The following is a 17749-nucleotide window of genomic DNA, read 5'->3' as shown; positions in this document are numbered from 1 at the left end:
CGTCCTCTCTGAGTTTACAAACAAAACACACACACAGATAGAGAACAATCCAAATCTGTGAGAAAAAATGTTATATTTGCAGAAAAGACGGTATACATCGACGGTATAGCCCCAAGCACAATTGAAATAATTCTTCTTATACTAAAGATTTTATATGCTTTTTCTAAACCCTAACTTTACAAAAAAGGCTTAAACTTCCAGGTGAAAGTTATAATTAATCTTTCATACTATTACGTCGGACGAGAGCGCATTGAAGAAGTCTTCTTCTTTGATTCCTGGGACAGAACGATGGACTCTCACTTGGTGCAAACAACGCATTGCAGGATGTTGTTGTTCTGGTAAGGAGGACAGGGTAGACTGCCACAGATGCTGGCCACCACGTACAGCAGCCTGCCGTTCTCGTTAGCATTGGAGGCGATGCGGCCTTCCAGTTTGCTGTCCACACAGATGAACTCCGTTGACCCGCCGTGTCCGTCGTACCCGCTCATGAGTAAACCCGTGTACTCGGAGCTCCACCCAGACGGACACTTGTTGGTGCCGGGTACCATGATGTTGGCTATACGGTCTGTGACGAAGCACACGGCACACAGAGCATCCTGGTCGTTCTCTGGCCTGTTCGACACTTCGTATTCCGTGCCGTACACGGAGGAGACGTATGCAGGTCTTGATATGTTGGTGGGAACGGGATTGGGTGGTAGACACAGGTAGTTGGCTCCAGATCCGGGATGGGCGTAAAAACTTCCGCCCATATAACCTTTTGGATTTCAGAATATTTACACGTTACTGTGACATTGTCGTAAGTTTATTTCCTATGGTGTTGTAGGCAACAGTTCATCAAAACTAAGATTTGATCATTGTTTTACATACACTTTGCGGAGAGCGTGGAAGTTACAAGTTAAAAAGCCAATGCAGCGAAATGGCAACATTTGCAAACATGATTTGCACCCACACTTTATTTCTTTATGAAGTAAACGATTTTTTAGGAATCATTTAAAGTGATGTATATCTTTCTCAAGAATTATGAGACATTTAGCGTTTGTCAGAGCAGTAATGCATCCACAAGTGTCTGTTTATAGCTATACAAAGATAATAATTATCAGAGCAATTGTTTTTCTTCAGTCTTTATAGTCTAATGCCTCGAGGGAGATGGATACACCATGAAAACAAAGTTACACAAAAAACCTCAGACATGATAACTGTTCATGTAAAGATGTACAAAGAAACAGCAGCCTACATGGTAAAAACTAAATGAAAAACTAATTAAACTAGGCTGGAGTGATTTTATTAAAACTTTTTGCTGACTTATTAGCTCGTATCTGAGCATCTTATTTGAGATATGTAAATACTGCTCCTGATAAGAACCTTACCAATGACTTTAATAAGTTATGTTACTGACAATGAAAATCTCACATCTATCTACCTATTCATAAACATAGTAATACTGTCCAGTATCGTTGCAATATCATATTTAATTCGTGTACCAAAAGCATTATGCGTTGCTTTAAATTAAAAAATGATATAAAACATTGTTATAACACATGACTTTGAGCTGAAAATTTCTGTAGCAAGAAAAGTAACTTCTGTATAAACATTTTGTCAAACTACTACGACTTCTCAATGTTAAAAGTTTTTGAGAAAGAAACATTTTTATTTTGTTTCATCGGTGCAACGTTTCTTTACCTGAATACACCGTAGCTCCTGCAGAAGCACACCCCTTGCTTCCCCAACGAGTGTAAACGGTACCTGCATTAAAAACAGGTTTTAAAGGTAAGCAGCATGATTGTCTTTTCTACCTGTGAATTAGTGAATCCAGTAAATTAAAGTTGAGGAAACACAAAGGAACGTGAAATACAAAATGTAAAATTGAAAAGCTTGCCTTTAATTCTAAATATTTATCCATATCTTTTGAAACATATAGGTCATGAGACCTGGCCTCACTAGTAGTTTTTAAGCAAAGAGAATGTTTGCCTACTCTTTTAAAGCGTTTTTAGTACTTGCGGTATCTAACACTTCCCCTTCATCACTCAAACAGACCGGGGTTACCTTTACGATTTTTTGTTTGTTTGTTTGTCAGAAACAATTGAGAAACTACAGTTTGACACCAAAGATCACAACTCATGTTCATAGAGAAATGTGCACATTAGTTTTCCTGACTGAAATTCGTCCTTGTAAGTGCATCGTAAGTGCCATGTGACTAAGTACACCTACCTGGGTGCACCTTCTACTTACCTGCCGCAGTCAAAGCTGGAAGAAGCGAGGCGCACACAAGGATGCGAGGACAAGTGTCATGGCTGCCGTCAGGTTCTGAATCAGTGGATGACGATACAGATACAGACATGGACCTGCTTGTACTTATATAGTCAATTTTCTGAAGACAGAGGACAATGAAAATAACATCTGTTGTCTCGTATCACAGTTATTAATTATTTTACAATAAAAGAGACACACCACTCTGCTGTTTCACATCAGACCTGTTGATCAGATCATTAATAAAACGTTTTGTCCTATAGTGTGTGACAACAGGACCGGTTGTACCGTCAGGCAAACTAGGTTGTCGCCTAGGTCCCAATCACTGAAGGGTAGGGCGCAAAATGGCCTGCTTTGTTTTCTTTTTTTTGTGGGGGAAAATATTATTTTCATGGAATGACATTAGCAGGACATTTTTCCTTTGCTTGTAATTAGGCCACCATGCTATAGTTTCTCTGTACATTTGAGAGGGCATTTTCAGTGACCAGCTAACCAGCAAGAAATACAGAGCGCAAAAGGCAGACATGCCAGCCTCACCTCTTCTATCCTGTCAGAAGACGTTGCACACATATTGATATTTAAAAACCACTGGCAGATTGTTTGTTGTTTGTTGAATGAAAAAACGCGTAAAATATTTCGTGAGCCTGTGTTATCAGAGTAGGAGATCGCACACATAAACTATTAAATTGTTTTAGTGTTTTTGTTCTCTTTTCTTTTCTTTTTGAAGCCGAAGTACGTGTGATGAGTGCGACACCTGGGACTAGGTAGACTTTTTACCTGGTAGTCGCCAGTAAACCATGATCAGCAGCTCTTTATGCTTCGCTTTTTTCATTCAACACTCAACAATCACAACAATATGAAGGTTCAACGACCTCATACTGCACTCCAACAGGTACAAACAGGGCGACACATAGGATGGGGAGGGGAAGAGGAGGAGTGGTGATGGTTGTCAGGCGTGGGCATTTGTTGTTGGGCATAACATGTTGGGGCGGGGCTATGTAAATTAGTGAGGTCATGATGCAGCGCTGTAGGTACCGTCCTCATACCGTTACTACTTAGCTTTAGACATAGGTTACATAACAGACGTCAGACAACGTGATAACTATTCATAAAAAGACGTACAAACATACAGCGACCAAATGGTACTTAACAAAAAATGAATGATGTCAAATTAATGTCTGAATGCGTGTGTATGACGTCAACAGGTTTTGACGTCAGAGATCGGAGAGTAGCGGCCATGTCGGTGTGAAGCTCGCAACAGACGACGGTCGAAAAACACTTGTGAGTAACAAAAGAATAATACTCTTATTTTGCTTTCCGTAGTGTAAGATGAAAGTGTTAAAATTATAGAAGAAGAGAACGTTTTGTGAAGTCGGTGAAAGTGGAGTTTCATAGTTGCATGACAATCCTTCTTGAAAAAGAAAAAAAAAAAAAATTCAGTGAACGCCTGCGGTGAAGAGATTTATTTTGTGTGACGTTGTTCTTGGTTAGATTTTGTTAGAATGATCAATGGCTTCACTAAGTATTTGTATTTACTCTGTGTAAAAGAAAATTTCTAAAAATTAAGTCGATTTTGCAAATTCCCCCTCATGTAATTGTATAGCTTTCTTTTATGAAACTATTTCAAACAGAATTTTGAGTCTACTCATAAAGTTGAATGAGTTATTTTGGATTGTTTCCATGGCAACCGATGCCTTCACAAGTACAGTAAAACTATTGCTTGAACTCCCATTCAAGGGAAAAATAGTTGATATAAAAAATTCATGTGAAACGTATTTTTGGCAGGTGTCTGGCATTATTAGTTCCTTTATTAATTGTCATAATAATGGTTGTTATTGAAAAACCCACTGGCGGATCGTTTATTGTGTGTTGAAGATAAGAACGATTAGAAATATCGCACGCGGGAATGATCTGGATGTGAAAGCACGCACATAAACTATTGTTGTTTTTCCGTTTGCTTTTTTCGAAGCCGAATGAAATCTGATCAGTGCGACACCTGGCGTCAATCGGAACCTCTGTGATCTTTGTGGAGTGACGGCAGGTAGACTTCTCACTTATTGGGGCCAGTAAACCTTTTTTAGGAGCATTGGTTGCATCGCAGTTTTCCATTCAAAACTTGCCAGAGCAATCAAGCATACACCACAGTATGAAAAAAAGAACCTCACCATACTCGCATGTTTTGTCAGAGGACAGGACTAGAGTTACGGTCACGGGTTGACATGAGCAAACCTGCGGGACACATATGAGAGAACGGGGGATGTGACAGCCATAGGCGACATTATTTTGTAAAAGATTTTGGGTCAGGGCTAAGTTCCAGCGGTCTGCCTCAAACCGCTACTGCTTACTTGCTAACTTTCTAAAAATAAATAAATAAATAAAATTAATAATAATAAAATTCAAAATTTGTAAACTGCATAATCACACTCATAATGAGCGTGCTCTAACAAGAACGAACCAATAACAGCATACGAGGGACAGAAAAACAAACTAATAACAAATCAGCTGTAAAAGAATCAACAACAGTACTAACAAAGAATAAAATCAAATACAGAAAACACAAAGAGCAACCAAATAACAAGAACAAGAAGTGAGAGTAAGATAATATTGCTGTTTTACGTGGTCACAATAATTCTGACATAATCCATATCACAGCAAGCAATATGTTTTGACCACACTTAAATATGTGAGCACACCAGTACTAACGTCACGTCACTGCACTGTACACTACGTGCTGCACACGTGAATTCATGATGCTCGCTCTGCTAAGTTCGTGAAAGAAGAACCATTCCCTAACTACATTTCCGTCTATTGTGGTATGCATTGATTAGGTCGCTCGTGTACAGAGAGGGACATAGAAAGGAAGAACAAAAAAATGAGAAAAAAAAAAGAGGGAGGCGAGAGGGAAGGTAAACAGGCAGACGGAGGGAGATAGAAAGCGGATGAGAAATAAAAAAATGAAAGCAGAGAGAAGAAAGAAATGCATGAAGAGGGATGAAAAGGACGGAGGAATAAAGACAAGATAATGATTGGAGGGAGTATGAGATATAAAGAAAAAACGAATGAGACCAAAATAAAAAAAAAGTGGGGAAGAGAGAGGACATCCAATATCTGGCGGCTTTTCAAACGGGTTATCAACTATCGTCAACATGCGTGTTACAGACAATAACGTTTCAATGCCGTGTTTCACGTTAGTCACCAGTCTGTGACCATTGCGTGCTCCTGCTGTTGGTCGAAAGAGACAAAGAAAAACAATGAAAATTAGGTATAGAACATCTGTTCCACGATATAACTTTATATCCAAAATCGTTGTGCTTGCACGCGAGCAAACACACACACGAACGTGAGAGGGAGAAAGATAACAATGTGTACTATAACATTATTTAAAACACAAACGCTTGTTTTAATAAAGATACTACTTAAACATTTCAGTGCTTAAATTAGTATTTTATTCCAGTAGGTACGTATTACGTGTATCGTTGTAAGAAAAACCGTTATACGGAGACTGCCTCCGTTCTGTAGTCACTCTATTTTTTTCTCACTCTCTCTCACACACTACCTTCCGCTGTGGGCAGCAGACCTGCGCCGTCAATTGTTGATGGAGAGTACTGCTTTTATCTACAACCTTTTCCAATATTTCTCAACCTGAGTAGCAGCACTACCAGAACACACATAAGGTTTTTATACGGTCCCCTAATGCTGTAACTGTTGTTCTTTTATTACATTTTAAAAGTGTTTTTGGCTTGCGTTTTTTTTCTGGTTGTTTCGATTTTATTTCTGGAGGGTGTATTTTAATTATCTTATTTTTGGTGTTCTGGATATCTGGATCATTAAGATTTTTAGTTTTGTATTTAATGTACTTTTTGTATATCATGCACCTGCAGAATTGATTCAGTAATGCTTGCATTTATGGCAGTTACTGTAAAGGTCTATTTTGATTTTATTAATTTGAATTTAACACTGTGGAGAACAAAATAAAATGAGGACTAGAAGTGCGCCTTCTACACTTTTCTAGTGACATCTTACTTGTATTTACACGTGAATGTAAACCATTTGTGTTACAGCTGGAAAAATATGTTATCAAGAGATGACAATGCCCGGCAGGGGTCGGTTTTCTCTGACGAGACAAATGGTCTTTTCTTGGATCACATGGCACATTGCAGGATGTTGTTGAGGTAAGAAGGGCATGATCGGTTGTCGGATGCAGCTGTGATGTAGTGCAGCGATTTACCATTGAAGCTGGTAATGGAGCCTGCCCTGGCTTCTGTCTGGCTGTCTATTCTGTCTATTCAGTCCTACACAGAGGCGTATATTTAGTACCCGCACATGAAGATCCGAGTATTCAGAGTTCCACTCAAGTAGAGACTTGTTTGTGCAGAGTACGTTGATTCTGACCCCCCCCCCCCACACACACCACCACCACACACAAACACACAAACACACCCGCACATGCGCACAGGTGGACGCACGTACAGAGTCTATGTCTGGCTCTTTTCTGGCCACGAGGTCACATGATAATGACCCCAGACAGTAGAGATGATCCATGCCAGCCGTCAGTGGCTGAGAGGTCAAATAAAACTTCTGGCTCTTAGCTTCGAGTAGTAGCCAATGACAATGACAATGATCAACTTTATTGTCCCAGTGGCAATTTGAACATGCGAAGGTGCTCTAGTTACAGTAAGTTAAAATAAATGTAAAGTAGAAACACGTTCATGTAAGTTGCAAGGTGTACATTAGCCCGTGAAAGGAAGGCAACTTATATATATATACTATAAAACAAACAACAAGAATAAACGTGCGCATCTACAACATCAGACACACGCCACTGACACTTCATCTGAGGTTGAACAGCTGTCGAGACATTTGGGTTAATATGTATTTTATTGTTAAAATGATACTAAACTACACACGCACAGTTTGACACAAACACTGTAAAAAAACAACATAAATAAGAAATCAAATAAAAATGGCAAAGGGTAATTATTAAAAGAAAAATAGATTTTTACGAACATCTTTCCCAATAAAGATCCAATCCGGAAAACGAAAATTAACAGTTTTCTCTGTACTCAAAATACACATTGTAAGAAACCAATCTTCTTTAGGATAAAAGATTTAAAAGATGATATATCAGCTTTTTATATTGGGAAGAGTTTTGGTATGTTAATAGTAAAATATAACTGTCAAGGCCCACGACTCCTGCTTAAAAGGAGACATTAAATGCAAGTTGTCGTCCTATGCAAGCAGACGCAATGCAGTGAACATCTTCGTCGATAAAGTTAGTTCTGTTAATAAATGATATAATAAACATATAAACAAGTGTGTGATATAGCCAAATTACAATGCAATAGCATATAGAGCTTAGGATAAGAGAACAGCAAGAAAGTCATTTGTGTACTAACACCACTCTTACAGTCCCACTCCTAGTTTGAAAATACGACCGCAATCTTGTTTTAGGGCAGACAGCCACATGCGGGAAAGAATAGATGTTGATTTTTATTGTTGATTACACAGTTCGCCACCTAGTGCTAAATGAAGAGAACACAATTGGGGATCCTCTGGAGGGGCCCAGCCACATGTTGTCATTGAAGAGATGACAGTCTCCTCAATGTCTTCTGTACTGATGACAGCTTGCTGACGTCCTCATTTCTTCATTGCATGTTATCTTGGTTGAGTATCCGTGTTTCTAATCCATCCTCCATTATTTCTCCTAATTCAAAAGCAAAAAATAGTTATAGTAAACATTCCTCGCATCAGTCAGGTTTAAAGTTTACACATTCCTTGATCAATCATTTAATCAGGACCGGCCAAGGCAACTGCAAGCGAGACTCGAAGTCCAGTAAATTTGTGAGCTTTATCCATAGCAACACAAACTTATATAATAAATATTTAGATTTATTACATTTTTTATAAACCCTAAGTGAATCATGATAATAACTTAAAGTTATAGGACAAGCAATGATGGTCCTTTACGACATAGGACACATACGATTTCGGTACACGACGGACAGACACGATGCCTTCTCGTCGGGTGTTCAAGTCCTTATGGACTATTTGAAGAATTATGATCATCGGCATAGCTGTGTAACTTCAAGTGTACACTTAGGCTACAAATGGTCCAACATTATTCTTTCATGGACTACAAAGGATGAACAAATGAAAAAGCTCTTTGCTAGCAAAAAAAAGCTGTTTTAGTTTGTCTCGTGCATGCGACTGCTTGTGTGTATGTGATATCATGTTTGTACGAGATACTATGATGGAAAAATCAAGAGGAGGCATGATTGTAGTAGTTTTAGCTATTGATTATTGATGCCCTTTACTACATAACCTACCACAAAAATTTAACACTAACTCAAACAAAGGTTTTTTATTATATGCTTTGTTTCTGCTAGGCATTTTTTTTTTATATTATAAACATATATTTTACCGACTTCAAACCATTGTTTTGCTGTTTCTTTATAGGAGCAAAATAAGTAGTTCACGGAGTACAAGGCGGGTCACGTGTAAGGCGCATACCTATTACCCCACCAATGATTTGTTTGGTGAGTAGCGATTCATCGCTGGGGATATCGTCACATACATTTGTCATTAGAGAAAAACTGATTTTTTGTTTTGTTTTGTCTTGTTCGCTGTAAGCAATACCTGTGAACAGTCCCAGAGGATGACCTTATGACATATGATCAAGACTGCTTACAAAGTGATATAGACTGTTTTCTATAATTTTTAAATCCTAGCAATGATCACCGGCACTTCCTGTCTGTCTGGGTCCTACGTCACACGCAAGTTCGTCTGCTAACCGTCTCTGAAAGATATCGTCGTTTGTCGTCAGAAGGACACAACGTTCGTTTTCACTGGATTTTTTCGACTTTTATAAACATCGGTAACCGAAATCGTGCTAATAAGTGGTAATAACGTGATAAACGAATAATTTATTTCTTCTGCATTGCTCTCGTGCTCTGCAATCGTAACTAAGTATGATTTTTTTTAAAGTTTTGGCCGTCACCACACCCTTATCACAGCATTGAGTCTACCTTTAAGAAGGCGTTCTGTCTGCTCAGCTACTGCCGCTCTAGTGCGCATGCCCATGATTACATCAAAGATAGTAACTGTATCGGGCAGAGAATTCACAACCTGGGTGGAAGGTCACAAGTCAGAAATTAAGAAAAAAAATTTACACAACATATACAAGCACAAAGTATCAAACAAGATAATATTTTATTAGAATATACATTAAAATTTAAATATTACCTACTGTTTTCTTCTCATTTTTGTTGTTTGAGTACAGATCCATTTCAAATCTAGTGTCAGTATGGCGCTCAAGTAAACAAAACATAGAGTGGTTTTAACACGACGATACTTTTTCAGCCTTTAAAGGGAAGTAATCGTTGGACGAACAAGACCTAAAGGTTCCGTGTTTTCTCCCTTATGTATTTGTCATTTACGCACACGGTGAACTGTGACAGAAAGCTTGGTGCACAGTAAACGCAGGTCTGATAGACTAACATTGTGCATCTCTCTGAAACTAGTTTGTGACCGTTAGTGTGGTGCTCTAGCAAGACTTGTCATTATGGAACCATGTTTTTGTCTGTAAAGTTAAGCCACTCTGACGAAGATTGACAGTTGAGCTTCCATAACAATACATCATACTCTCAATTACTTTTTAAAGCAAAAATTTATTCACTTACTGAAGATGCCATCCAATAGACAGGCTGCAGACCACATATGTATTGATGGCGTTACTTAATAATAATAATTATTAAGTGTCGGCGAGCCTAAACAAAAATGTAACTAAACCAGAAGTTTCGAGTCTATGAATAAAGAGAAAAAATGAATGAGATAAAAAGCAAAATGGGCAGAGAGACGACATCCAATATCTGGCAGCTTTTCAAGTGTGTGATCAAATGTCATCAACATACGTGTTACAGACAATAGCGTTCCAGTGCCTTCTGTCACATTTGTTACATCTTATTATTTGTCTTTGTAGTCTTTATGACAAATGTGATCAAGCATGTAGTCTGGTCCAGGGCACGGAGATAAAAGCTAATGCTGTTACTAAAAAGATGAGAGTTACTTTGTAGTTTTTATTCACTTAATTACTATAATAAAATTTTCTTGTTTTTTTTTAAAAAAAAGCTTTTGTTGTGTGTTGAAGGAAAGAACTCCTAGAAATATCTCGAGAGTAAGTGGTGAGGCTGTGACGGCGCACATATAAAACGAATTTTTCCAGTCGTTTCTTTTTTTTTGCGACACCTTCTTCCCCTTACAATCACCTACCTTATACTCCACCCCAACAGACACAAGCAAGGGCACATATAACTGATATAAGAGGGTGGAAAGAAATGGCAGTCAGGTGGCTGATTTTACTTTTACAAAATCTTGGGGCCATGTAACTTCATGACACAATAATACAGCCCTCTGTGATCGTGGTAACATCGCTAAAGCTTACTAGATAGACGACAGGGCTGAGAGAAAGTAAGAGGGAGGAGGTTGAGCGATAGAAATTATGGACTGAGAGTAAGAGGAGAAAAAAAAATAAGAAGGGAGACGGAGGGAAAGTGGAAGACAAGGAGAGATAGAGTGACCGAATAAAAACAAATAAAAGAAATGCATTAAAAGTGGAAGAAAATTAAAGAACAAATGTGACATGATGATTTAAGGGAGTAGGAGTTAAGAAAAAAGAACGAAAGAAGAAACAAAATCTGTGGAGGGAGGACCACTAATATCTGGCGGCTTTTAAAGTCGGTGATTAAATATCGTTCATCACGCAAGCTACAGACAACAGAGTCTGTCACCGGTTTATGGCAATGATGTGTTGCTGATAATAAATGGGCATCAAACATCCGTCCTCTCTGAGTTTACGAACACACACACACACACAGAACAATCCAAATCTGTGAGAAAAAATGGTTATATTTGCAGAAAAGACGGTTTACACAGACGGTAAAACTTCGAGTACAATTGAAAAATGTCTTCGGATACAGACAATTTTCTATGTTTTTTCTAAACCAAAGGTATGTTAACCTAACTTAACAAATAAACAAACAAACAAACAAAAATAAATAACAACTTCCATATGAAAGTTGCAATTAAACGTTCATACTATTACGTCGGAAGAGAACGCATTGAAGAGGTCTACTTCTTTGATCCCATGACCAAAACGATGGACTCTCACTTGGAGCAAACAACGCATTGCAGGATGTTGCTGTTGACGTAAGGAGGACAGGGTAGACTGCCACAGATGCCAACCGTCAGGTACAGCAGCCTGCCGTTCTGGTCAGCGCTTGAGGCGACGCGACCTTCCAGTTTGCTGTCCACGCAGATGAACTCCGTTGACCCGGCGTGTCCGTCGTACCCGCTCATTAGTAAACCCGTGTACTCGGAGCTCCACCCAGACGGACAGGTGTTTGTGCCGGGTATCATGATGTTGGCAGTACGACTGCTGACGAAGCACACGGCACACAGAGCATCCTGGTCGTTCTCTGGCCGGTTCGTCACTTCGTATTCCGTGCCGTACACGGAGGAGAAGTAGGCAGGTTTTGATACGTCAGTGGGTACGGGATTGGGTGGTAGACACAGGTAGTTGGCTCCAGATCCGGTATGGCCGTAAAAACTTCCGCCCATATAACCTTTGGATTACAGAATAATTTACACGTTACTTTGATTTGTTACTGTGACATTGTCGCACGTTTATTTCCAATGTTCTGGTAGACAGCAGTTCATCAAAACTGAGATCTGATCGATGTTTTACATACACTTTGTCACAAGTTAAAAAGCAAAAAAAAAAGTACATGCCAACATTTGCAAGTATAATTTGCACACACGCTTTATTCTTTATTAAGTAAACGATAGTCAGGAACCATTCAAGATGAATTTCTTTATCAAGAATCTTAAAAAAAATAGCGTTTGTCAGAGCAGTAATACATCTACAAAGGTGTGTTTATTGTGATACATAGATTATATAACAAAAAAATTATTTTTCTCCAATCTATACAGTCTAATGCCTTGAGGGAGATAGATACACATTTAGAACTAAGTTATGCAACAAACTTCAGACATGATTACTGTTCATGTAAAGATGTACAAACATACAGTACCCTATCCGATAAAAACTAATGAAAAACTAATTACATTATGCTGGAGTGATATTACTTAAACTTTTTGCTGACATATTAGCTTATACCTGAACATCTTATCTGGGATATGTAAAGATTGCTCCTGATAAAAACCTTCACATGATATTAAAAAGATTTTAGCGAATGGAAGAGTTTTGACGACTTAATATTCTGAGTCTGTCAAATGAACCAAATAACAAGAATGTAAACAATGAGTAAATGATGTATAAGTTACTGAAAATGAAATCTCCAATCTATCTACCTGTTCATTAACACACTCATACAAATGATATAAAACATTGTTATAACTCATGACTTTGAAATAGACATTTCTGTAGCAAGAAAAATAACTGATATTACTTCTGTAGAAACATCTTTTTTCAAACTATTATGACTTCTCAATGTGAAAAGTCTTTGACAAAGAAACATTTTATGTCTACATCAGTGTAGTGTTTCTTTACCTGAATACACAGTCGCTGCTGTAGAAGCACACCCCTTGCTTCCCCAACGTGTGTAAACTGTACCTGGAACACAAACAGTGTTTAAGTGTTAGCAGCGTGATTGTCTTCTCTACCTGTTGGTTAGTGGAATCGTTAAATGCCATGTTAACATATGGAACATCCACATAATAGGATTTAATAAGTACAGGGAAATTGTAAGTCAGTGATATCAGCACACAATTTATGGAATGTTCGAAAAAGACCAACTTTTTATGGCAATCCTTTATCGCAGTATTTGGGTGACTTAGAGTCGAAATCTCACACAAACCGCTCGAGATGTACCCTGTTGTTATCATCGTGAGACGTGCGTGAATTTAAATATCATCGTTGAATGCCACTAAACTACCAGGAATACTACCAGCAAAGTATCATCACAACATGCAGCCAATGGAGGATGATCCCTTCTGCCTTGTAGGTAATGTTATAACCTGCTAGGTAATTTAGGTAACCGCTCAATAAATCAACAATTGCAGGCATAGACACTAGTAAAATATGTAACCTTCACCATCCACATGCAGTACATAAAAAAAGACAGACTAGGTGAATTGCTAATTCCTTTAACTTAATTGGGACTCTAATAACCAACCGGTTTTCCAACAAAATTAACAACAATAACTAATTTATATTAATTAACCCTTCTCGACAACTGTGTCGACTGGGAGAAGTTGCTGCGCCACCAGTGTATCCAAACCTACCAGTGCCTTAACCACTTTTCTACCTGCCAACCCATGTATATTGTTCAATGTGGGTTTTTGGATTTTTATTCTCCTGCACTGATAAACAACACATAAAATACAATATTTACAAATATAAAACAATATATGTGCATAGGGTAACAGTTATTTAAGAGTACATCCATCAGCCAAGCTCTGTGATTTTTTTTTCTTTGTCTTGTTTTTATATATGCATTAATTTTTTTATTTTATAGCTGTAATTAAAGATTTAGATGAAAGGTTCTATCTGGGGAGTGTTTTTTTTTTTAATGTGCACGAACAATAGACCAGGCTGCTTATTTACATGTAAATGTTCACTCAGGTGATAAATCAGTCTAATGTTATCCCCAAGATATCTTGCTTAAAAAAACTGGACTGATCCTTATGAATACAAGATGGTTAAAGTACTAAAACATTTTTTCATTCTATTTGACATGCATGCGGCTCCAATCTTATATATCACATTTAAGAGAGTGATAGGTTTATCACAGTAAATCCATCGTTCCCTACGCTTTTACCATCAGACATAATTTTTACACCTGACCTGCTTCATTTAAAGTGATGTAATGTTGACTGACTTTCTCTCCTTTTGCTATCCACCTTGCACAGGGGCAACGCAGTCCACCTTCCATTTTCTTTTCCCTTATGAATTTATAATGATGTTTATAAATACCTTTAGCTTCGCTCTTTTCAAGTTCATTTATCTTCCCTTCATTTAACCTTCTTTTGTCTTCCAACTGTGGAATTATTTTTCCTAATATTTTTCCTTTTCCTTATGTTTTGTTCTTTTCTCACTTGCATAGGCTATTGTTTTGCTCTGCTTTTTCTTAGCATAGTTTCGAGAAAGGTCTGATTGGACACAACAAATTGTCATGTCATAAAAGGAACATTTCCTTAATTATTCCTTTCATATGGAAGGACTAAGTATTCCTCTATAACTTCTCTACTAACTTAATTTGTTGGATAACTTGTATCCTTTATGTGTGATAAATGTGGCATCCATAGTTTAAATTTCCTTTGTTTTCTTTTTCTTTGTTACTTAATGAGTGATCAAAGAGTGATCAAAGAATTCAATATCCTGGGCTAATATATTTTCATCCATAACAAGATCTGAAAGTAAATCTGACATGAGAAAGAAGTCTAATCTACTTTGTTGGAGGGGCCTTTTCCTACACCAAGTGTATGGTAGTACTTGTGGATTTATTTTGCCATGTATTAAATAGGTCCAGATTTGTTATCATCTTATCATTTTGTTTTTACCCTCTAATACTGTTGTTATGCGTATAATTATGATAGTCTACCTAGAAATTTTAAATAATTTTCCAAAGACCCCCAATCACAATATTATATATAACTCATTGCATTCTTCTAGTTGTCAGTAGAATTTTGGATTATCCTTGTTTGGTCCATAGACATTAGAAATTAGAATTTCTTTTTATAATGTTATGACTGCTATATTGTAATTGTGTCCATTGTATCTATAAACTTTTGAAACTGAACATTTGAAATTGTTATTAAATAGGATGGCCAACATACATGAGAAAGAAGTATATGAATGAAAAATGCAAGAAGAACCCCATTCTGCAGAAATCCTTTTTTTCCTATTTTTGTTCAAAGTTCGCATCATGTAGCAGGTAAATTAAAAAGCATACATAGTGAAATACATGTCACCTTTTCATATGTCACCTAGGCCCTGACAATTCATTGAAACCAACAAACTTTGTGAGGTTGCGCCCATAATAAAGTAAGAAAAACGAGAAGCAGCACTAACACTAAATGGGTACTTAATGGGTTATTATCAATTGTCTCTGCAAGCAATGCTAAGGGTTTATGTTACAGCTAAATAGACTTTAAATAACAATGAAGAGCACAGGAGTTAATAAAAACTTTCCACAAAGGTGCCTTTATTTTATGAACAAACGCTGATATCGAGGTATTAGGCAGCAAATGAACAGATAAAAATGAAATACATAGACAAACAAAAACACACGGATAATCAAGAAGTTTATAATATAGCTGGCAGAGTGACATAAAATAGTCAACTATTTTTGCCATGTAAGGTAAAGTTAAAGGTCATCCCCTAAACTTTTTCAGTTCAGAATGGGGTGAGGAGTGAGACCTCATATTTCTTGGGGCCAGCTTTACATAAAGGAGGTGCCCATCTCCTCTATCTCACTGCCTTACCCTCCCCAGCCCTGTATGAAGTCAGTTTGGTTGACTGAGGAAAGTTTGCTGCGCTAATTAGGCATTGAACCAGCGTGCTCTCAGTTTGGATACCAGCTCTCTAACCGCTCAGCTATCCGCTGCATTATGAGTGGTGAGCAAGTTTTTCAGTCCTGGTAGTAAAAGTGTTCAGCCAGTAACTGTAACTTATGTATAGGTCTCTACAAACATCTGTCTACAAAACATTACCTTGTCCCAAATGTCTCAATAGATACACTTGTTTATGTGAGGGCATGTGTGTGTTAACATTGTGAAAAAGCAAACAAGGCAGGCCTTAAATAGGTAATAATCAACAAGTTGTTTTAGAATCTCTTGTTACCCTTTTCTAAAATACCCATATTTCTATATTAGCTTTCAAAGCATATAACCATAAATAAAAGTGTTTGCATTATTAAAAAACACACTATATGCACTAGCAAGAGAGTAACAAAATAATCTCTGCAGTAAGAAACATGTCGATCCAATTTATCACATTAAAAACATTGAATAGGTACACATGCTTGTTTGTATGTATGTGTTGGCATGTACAAAATGGGTCTTAAGTGGCTAAAATTTAACAAGTTGTTTTATAATTTCTTATAGGACCTAAAAATATTTAATAATGTCTAATTGTCTAACATAAACATTATTTCTTATCTAGTATTTTAAAAAACAAAAACACAAACGAAAGTGTCTAAATTTCACCAAGCACTCACTTCACTTTATTACTGTCAGACAATTAAATTACATTCTCATGCCACACACACTTGCTACCCTACTATTTTAGAGCAGAAATAAACAGTTCGGGAATGTGGTGAAAAAATACAACAATTTTTCCATCTGCGCCACATCTTATTGTGAATAGATTCTGAACATTTTACCTGAGGCTTACAGTTTTAACTTTTATGCAAGTGTTTCTCCAAAAGGACTGGGAGTAAGTAACCTTTTACTCACAAAGAGAAAAGTTATTAGTACGTGTGGCATCTTCACTGAAAAAGGAGACCGGGGTTACTTTTATGATTTTGTCTGTTTGTCTGAAACCATTGAGAAACAGTTTGACACCATAGATCATAGCTTCTGTTGATAGAGAAATGCTCACATTAGCTTTCCTGGCTGAGTAATCAACATTTATCACTTGCTTGTAAGTGCCATGTGACTAAGCACGTGGATCTGTGTAACCTTCTACTTACCTGCCGCAGTCAAAGCTGGCAGAAGCGAGGCGCACACAAGGATGCTGAGGACAAGTGTCATGGCTGCCGTCAGGTACTGAATCAGTGGATGACGATACAGATACAGACATGGACCTGCTTGTACTTATATAGTCAACTGTCTAAAGACAGAGCACAATGAAAACAACATCTGTGGTCTCGCATCACAGGTAATTATTATTTTCCAATGAAAGCGACAAATCTGCTGATTCACATCCGACATGTGATTAGTCGTAAATCAATAAAACGTTTTGTCCTTGTGTATGGTATGTGACAACAGGACCGTATGTACCGTTACGCAAACTTGGCTGTCGATTTGGGCGAAATCACGGGGGACGGTGGCGCAAAAACGGCCTGCAGGTTATTTTTTAAGATAGATAATGTAAGTTAAAAGTATAATTTTAATGGAATGACATCAGCAGGAAATTTTTCCTCTGCTTGCAATTTGACCACAATGTTAGTTTTTTTGTACATTTGAGGGGGAATTGTCAGTGACCAGCTAACCAGAGGGAAGTAGAGGATGCAGTAGAGACAACAGAGGTGCGGGGGAAGTAGAGAGTGTTGGTGGATGAGGAAGAGGCTGGTGGCGCAGTCACGGAAGGGAAGGGGCGAAGTATGGCCTGCTAAGTGATTTTTAAAGTGATGAAAAATGTTAGGGAAAATATCTTTTTGATAAAATGACATTTGCAGAACATATTTCCTCCGCTTGTAGTTGTAGGTTCTCTTTGGATGTATTACAGGAAATCCTATCATCTGAGCATGGACGTGTATAC

General features: G+C 37.7%; 2 protein-coding genes and 1 long non-coding RNA gene across 3 annotated transcripts; 1 reads left to right on the top strand and 2 right to left on the bottom strand.

The window, feature by feature from the left end:
* Nucleotides 1–54: 54 nt before the first annotated feature.
* Nucleotides 55–2338, bottom strand: LOC112554410 (short-chain collagen C4-like). Its single transcript, XM_025222172.1, has 3 exons — nt 2230–2338; nt 1681–1743; nt 55–754 (listed from the first exon to the last, which is right to left on the bottom strand). Exons 1-3 carry the CDS (start codon nt 2336–2338, stop codon nt 297–299), a joined length of 630 nt encoding a protein of 209 aa, XP_025077957.1. The 3' UTR covers nt 55–296.
* Nucleotides 2339–3175: 837 nt separating this feature from the next.
* On the top strand, nt 3176–6715 carry LOC112553840. The gene is made up of 4 exons (XR_003097124.1): nt 3176–3528; nt 4217–4288; nt 5823–5921; nt 6309–6715. It is a non-coding gene; the product is annotated as an uncharacterized LOC112553840 (long non-coding RNA).
* Nucleotides 6716–11115: 4400 nt separating this feature from the next.
* On the bottom strand, nt 11116–17082 carry LOC112553829 (short-chain collagen C4-like). Its single transcript, XM_025221294.1, has 3 exons — nt 16959–17082; nt 12815–12877; nt 11116–11867 (listed from the first exon to the last, which is right to left on the bottom strand). Exons 1-3 carry the CDS (start codon nt 17017–17019, stop codon nt 11410–11412), a joined length of 582 nt encoding a protein of 193 aa, XP_025077079.1. The 5' UTR covers nt 17020–17082; the 3' UTR covers nt 11116–11409.
* Nucleotides 17083–17749: the final 667 nt, after the last annotated feature.

The sequence above is a fragment of the Pomacea canaliculata genome, linkage group LG13, assembly GCF_003073045.1.
Source record: "Pomacea canaliculata isolate SZHN2017 linkage group LG13, ASM307304v1, whole genome shotgun sequence".
Taxonomy (NCBI): Eukaryota; Metazoa; Mollusca; class Gastropoda; order Architaenioglossa; family Ampullariidae; genus Pomacea; species Pomacea canaliculata.
This window is presented reverse-complemented; position numbering and strand designations above follow the sequence as displayed.